Here is a 6,122-nt window from a genome sequence, read left to right as displayed (position 1 = left end):
TCCATGCTTTTATGGGCTCTGTCCCACTCACGCCAACAACATGGCGGAAGAGAGACAGAACTGTGACAGGTCAAGGGGTTTTATAGGGGTGGTGAATTCACTGCTTTGGCTGACCCTGATTGGTTGGGTGAGGGCTAGAGTCCAGTTACACAAAATGGGGGATAGCTCTGCCTTGCCCCACAGTACAAAATGGAGTGAGAAGTTAGCCTCGCCTCGCCCTGCCCTCTCATTCAACTCCTTGTCTTATGTGCATGAGTGAAATCATTGACTCAGCCTAATTACTTTTAGGGCATTCGTTGTTCTGTTATCTAGTCTTACTTAGCCATGGACTTTCTCACTGGCTAGTAAAAACCTTCTTGATAACATGAGTAAGAATCAGTATAAACAACAAATACAGTTACCAAGACCCTGAGTACCACAGTTCCCATCAGTATTGTCCTAACTGAAGTCCAGTTCCCCTCCTGCAGGCATCAAGTGTCCTCCTGGCCTGCGTGGAGCCCAAGCTAGGGATCTCACAGGTGAGGCCACTAGTTGCCAGGATCCAGGCCTTGCAGGAGCTGGAAGTCATGTAGTCAGGTCTGGGTGCCATCTACTTCAACAGCTGTGGGCGTGCTCAGGATAACGGTGTAGCATTCCTTTGAGTCCTTGGGCAGTGAATTTCTTTACCCACGCTGAGTTCTCAGGCTACAGGATCTGTGGTGGGCACTGGCAGTGCATCTGGAACAAGTAAACTGCAGAGCCTGTAAGGACTTGAGCAAGGGAATGGTTACATGATCTCAAAAAGGGGGAAACCATCCCAGTAGGGGTACACCTGTCCCATAAGAGGGCGAAGGACAGGGGATTGTTCCAATTTTTACTGATTCTAGGACACATTTAGTTAAACTACTTTTCAGAGTCCTGCTCATGCCTGTCCTAAGGCTTGAGCTATACTGGCAGCCCGAATCTAGGTATAATTTCCTGGAGCAATCTCCTGACCTGTATAGTGCCTCTATACTGGTCAGGAGATTGCTCCAGGAGATTATACGTCAACCTAATCTGAAGTGTCTACAAAAACTAGACCTTAATGCTGGTGGTTTAATCTCTGAAATCCACCTACTAATGCTCTCCTGGGGAAGTTTCCTGGGACCCGAATTCCCAGGGTGACCCCCCCTTACCTTGCTTAGCATTTACCTGTGCTCAGACAGTACTTCTAGCAACTCTGCCTTACAGAAGCTCAGAAGTCTTGTTGACACCTAAGTGGGTAACCTGGTATCACTGGGCAACTAATGTCTGACCTAGAGCCTCTGGGACCAACAGTCTGTCATCTGGAGGGTCCACCAATCATCTGGTCCTTCAGTGGCTTGCTTCTGTTCAGCCAATTCCTTCCTGCTGCAGTTGGCAACTCTCTTTCTCTGTGGATGTCACAGGGTCTCCATAAAAGGGCCTGGATTAAGGCCAAAAGTTCAGGAGCTGTGCCCAAATGGTGTGGTCCAGGGTGACAACTGCTACCTCTGCCTCATCTGGTGATGTTGGCAGCACTGCGTCACCTCCATGCAGCCATGAATGGGCTCCTCTGGACCATCATCTGGAAGCAGGCCGGCAGGGTTGACGGCCAGTGTAGCTCCTGGCCCTGAATCTGCTTATCTGCCTCCATCACTAGCAATGCTGTGGTGGCCACTGGCCGGAGGCACGCTGGCCACCCTGCTGCCACAGAGTCCAGTCTCTTGGGCAACAGGTCTCTTCCAGGGATCTAGAGTCTGAGTGAAAATCCCTTTGGCAATGCCCCTTACCTCACTCACGTAGAAGAGGAAGGGCTTCGCAATGTCTGGCAAGGCAAGGGCAAGTGCTGAGACGAGAGCCTTGTTTCCAGTTCAGCAGCTGCATTTCCCCAGTACGTGTTCCTTCCAAGGTCCACAGTCCTTCTTTGATGTCCAAGGAAAACAGGCAGTTTGTCCGGTGGCTCCCTGGACTGATGTACGGGTCCTATCGGCTCTGTCAAGACTGAATATGCTGGCACTTTTCACTGAGACCCGTCTCCCAGACTCTACGTGAGTGAATGTATCTCAGTCCATGTGGGACAGGCAGGTGTCCAGATGGGCAATGCCTGCTGGGAGCTGTACTGCCTGGAACATGGGATTCAGCCTGATGGGCAGATGCCCAGTGACAAGACCATCGGTGGAGGAGACGACTCCTTCACCACCTTCTCCTGTGAAACCGGAGCTGGAAAGCACATGCCCTGGCCGTTTTCGTGGATTTGGAGCCCACTGTAATTGATGAGATCCAGAATGGCCCATACCAGCAGCTCTTCCATCCAGAGCTCATCACCGGGAAAGAGGATGCTGCGAACAACTATGCCCGTGGTCACTATACCATTGGCAAGATCATTGACCCAATACTGGACTGGATCCGCAAGCTGTCTGACCAGTGCACAGGACTTCAGGGCTTCCTGGTCTTGCACAGCTTTGGAAGGGGCACCGGCTCCGGCTTCACCTCACACTTGATGGAGAGGCTGTTGATTATGGCAAGAAATCCAAGCTGGAGTTCTCCATCTACCCATTCCCCCAAGTGTCCACAGCTGTGGTGGAGCCCTACAACTTCATCCTGACCACCCACACCACCCTGGAGCACTCAGACTGTGCCTTCATGGTGAACAATAAAGCCATCTATGACATCTGCCGCCATAACCTGGACATCGAACGCCCCACCTACACCAACCTCAACCGCCTCATCAGCCAGATTGTCTCCTCCATCACAGCTTCCCTGAGCTTTGACGGGGCCCTCAGCATGGACCTGACAGAGTTCCAGACCAATCTGGTGACTTTGTCTGCGTTGGTGGTATAGTGGTGAGCATAGCTGCCTTCCAATCTGGTGTCCTACCCACATATCCACTTCCCCCTGGCCACCTATGTGCCAGTCATCTCCTCAGAGAAGGCATACCATGAGCAGCTGTCGGTGGCAGAGATCACCAATCCCTGCTTTGAGCCTGCCAACCAGATGGTGAAGTGTGATCCCCGTCATGGCAAGTACATGGCCTGCTGCCTGCTTTACCGTGGAGACGTGGTGCCCAAGGATCTCAACGCTGCCATTGCCGCCATCAAGACCAAGCGCAGTATTCAGTTTGTGGACTGGTGCCCCACAGGCTTCAAGGTTGGCATCAACTACCAGCCACCCATTGTGGTGCCTGGAGGTGACATGGCCAAGGTGCAGCGTGCCATGTGCATGCTGAGTAACACGACTTCCATTGCCGAGGCCTGGGCCCGTCTGGAACACAATTTCAACCTGATGCATGCAAAGAGGGCATTTGTGCACTGGTATGTGGGCGTGGGCATGGAGGAGGGTGAGTTTTCTGAGGCCCGGGAGGATATGGCTGCCCTGGAGAAGGATTATGAGGAAGTTGGCATCAACTCCTATGAGGACGAGGATGAGGGAGAAGAATAGACCAGGTGCCTGGAGCCCACTCACTATGTTCACTGCAAAATCCTTTTGAAATAAACAGTCTCCTTGCACACACACACAAAAAAAATAAATAAAAAAATACTGAATAGGCTGCCCCAGTGTCCACCAGGAAGCTAACAGCTTGCCTCTCCTAGCTAACCTGTCAGGACATTCTCTTTCTGAGCTCTCCTTTTTCATAACTTTCAAACCTTCTTTCTATATCCTTAACCATGCCTCAAATCTTATAGAAAAGGCAAGGGAGGAGGGAGCAGGTCCAGTACCCTATTCCCAGGCCTCCAGCCGCTTGAAATTTAAAATGTCACATTTTTCCTACAGATACAGATCTAGCTGCACCTCTAAGCCCCCCTAACAGAACATCGGTGAAAAGTGTCCAAGCAGTCGCTGGGGGTTAAATCACACAAATAATTATAAATCAAACAGCACACTAATATCCACTAAGCCCTACCTTTATACTTTAAAGTAGATAAGTATTAAACGTCTGTATTGTTTTACCTATTCCTGTAAGTTCCTACAAGTAGAAACAGTCTCTTAACACATTTTTATGTCACCATATCTAACACAGGGCCTGCCACACAGGCATTCAGCCTTTGTTTATTCAAAGAGTACTTTTGGAAAACGTTAATTTCACACCCAAAAACTTTTTCTGAAAATAAAGATATTTAGCCCTTATTTTTTTTTATTTTATTTTTTTTAATATATTTTGATTTTTTACAGAAAGGAAGAGAGAGGGATAGAGAGTTAGGAAAATCAATGAGAGAGAATCATCAATCAGCTGCCTCTTGCACACCCCCTACCGGGGATGTGCCCACAACCAACGTACATGCCCTTGACCGGAATAGAATCTGGGACCTTTCAGTCCGCAGACCGACCCTCTACCACTGAGCCAAACCGGTTTCAGCAAGATATTTAGCCCTTATTAACACACACCTAACATCACCATCATACAGGTTACACCTGGATCTGTATCCCTCATAAATACAATGTTGAGCTGAAGGCCTAAAGAGGAATACATACTATAACTATACCCGTCTCATTGGGGGGCAGGGGTTCACAAGGGAATTTCTCTCCTTGTCCCTGCCACCGCTACTCATACCCTGGTCGCCGGGTGGGCAGAGCCAAGGAGCGTGGTGCAGGTCCCAGATGGCAAAGGAGGTGCTCCCACTGAGGTGTTTTCATCCAGCAGTCCACTCTGTTTCCACTGGGAAAGGCGCTTGCCTCCTGCTAGTAGGGGGAGCAGTGACCCCTACATTGCAGTCAGACTCCCTGAATTTTCTGAAAAGCCCCTCTGCTTGAGGGTATTTCTTCTAAAGATTTCACAACATACTGTAATCATTAATCACATCAACCTTAAATGGCCAATTGAGACAAACAGTATTTAACTTTAGAATTTGGTCCCTGCTTTTAACTTTTTGGACCACAATGGTTACAACTTCATACTTTCAAATTAATAAACATAGACATACCAAACAAGTAATACATCTTGAATTCTTAATTATTTACTCCAGGCATTTATTTTTTATTTTTTATTTAATCAATCTTTATTGTTCATATTATTACAAAGGTTCCTCATTTCTTCCCCCCTCCACCAGGTTCCCAACCCACCCTCCATTGTCCTCATCCATAGGTGCACAGTTTATGTTCAGTCTCTTCCTCCCTCCCTTTCCCCGAGAACAGTCAGTCCACCCCCCTCCCATATCACTGACTCTACTACAATGAACAGCTATTATTGTCCATCAGGTTTTTCAATCTCCTTTTTATTGTTGTTGTTTTTTTAATTAATAAACTTTTACACTTCTAAGAACAAATTTTAAAATCTAATAATTTTAAACCTTGTTTTTTTTTTTTTCTGCCCTGGGAATTGAGAGCAAACTTGTTTACATGTAAACTTGCCCTTAGACTATCAAAAGGTGTAGCCATTCAAGTGTAAATGGACACATTGTTTAAACATAGCTGCTGGTTGGAATTGGATTACCTGTTCCATTAAAATTAAGGTGTTAGCTTTAAAACCTCTTTTTGGCAAGAGACCTTAAACTTTCAGAACTTTCAATTTTTCAGATAGTAAATCAGTTACTTAGCATTTTCTCAAATCAATAATACCTCCACATGCCCAAGGATACACTTCACACAAAAGACATTTCCAAATAGATCAACCAACCTCATCCAGGCCCCACAGGCACTCACAGATCAACACCCCAGCGCTATACTAACTCAACACATCCAGATCTAAGCCTCCATCACTTGATTCAGCAGACCCTCAAGTTTCCCCAAAAGTTTCCAGCCATGAGAGGCAGCCTTGGGGCGGGGGCAGGCAAGGAGCAAGCTGTTCAGGGCCTGGCTGCTCCGGGCCTGGCCTCTGTTGCTCTGGTCCGTTCCACAACCAGCTGCTCCGGGTCTGGCCACTGCCGCTCCCGGCCTGGTTGCTGCTGCTCCAGGCCTGGCCCCTCCCAGCCTGACAGCTGCTGCTCTGGTCCCGGCTGCTCCAGGCCCGACCACTCAGGGCCTGGCAGCTCCCAACCTGGCTGCTCCGGGCTTGGTTGCTGCTGCTCTGGACCCGGCTGCTTCGGGCCTGGCTGCTCTGGAACCGGCTGCTCCGGGTCTGGCTGCTCTGGACCCGGCTGCTCCGGGCCTGGATGCTCTGGGCCTGGCCGCTCCGGGCCTGGCCACACCCAGCCTTACTCTAAGCATTT

The 6,122-nt window shown here is 48.9% G+C and overlaps 1 protein-coding gene across 1 annotated transcript; it reads left to right on the top strand.

Moving 5' to 3' along the window:
• The first annotated feature begins 2,007 nt into the window (after positions 1-2,007).
• Positions 2,008-3,478, top strand: LOC311615885 (tubulin alpha-4A chain-like). Its single transcript, XM_084907004.1, is given in 4 exon segments — positions 2,008-2,214; positions 2,217-2,486; positions 2,489-2,793; positions 2,833-3,478. Coding segments are annotated over 4 exon segments (1,302 nt in total). The 5' UTR covers positions 2,008-2,072; the 3' UTR covers positions 3,418-3,478.
• Positions 3,479-6,122: the final 2,644 nt, after the last annotated feature.

This window comes from Pipistrellus hanaki (assembly GCF_964339955.1).
Source record: "Pipistrellus hanaki genome assembly, contig: scaffold_23, whole genome shotgun sequence".
Lineage (NCBI taxonomy): Eukaryota > Metazoa > Chordata > Mammalia > Chiroptera > Vespertilionidae > Pipistrellus > Pipistrellus hanaki.
Note: the sequence above shows the minus strand (reverse complement) of the source record. Positions and strands in the feature narration are given on the sequence as shown.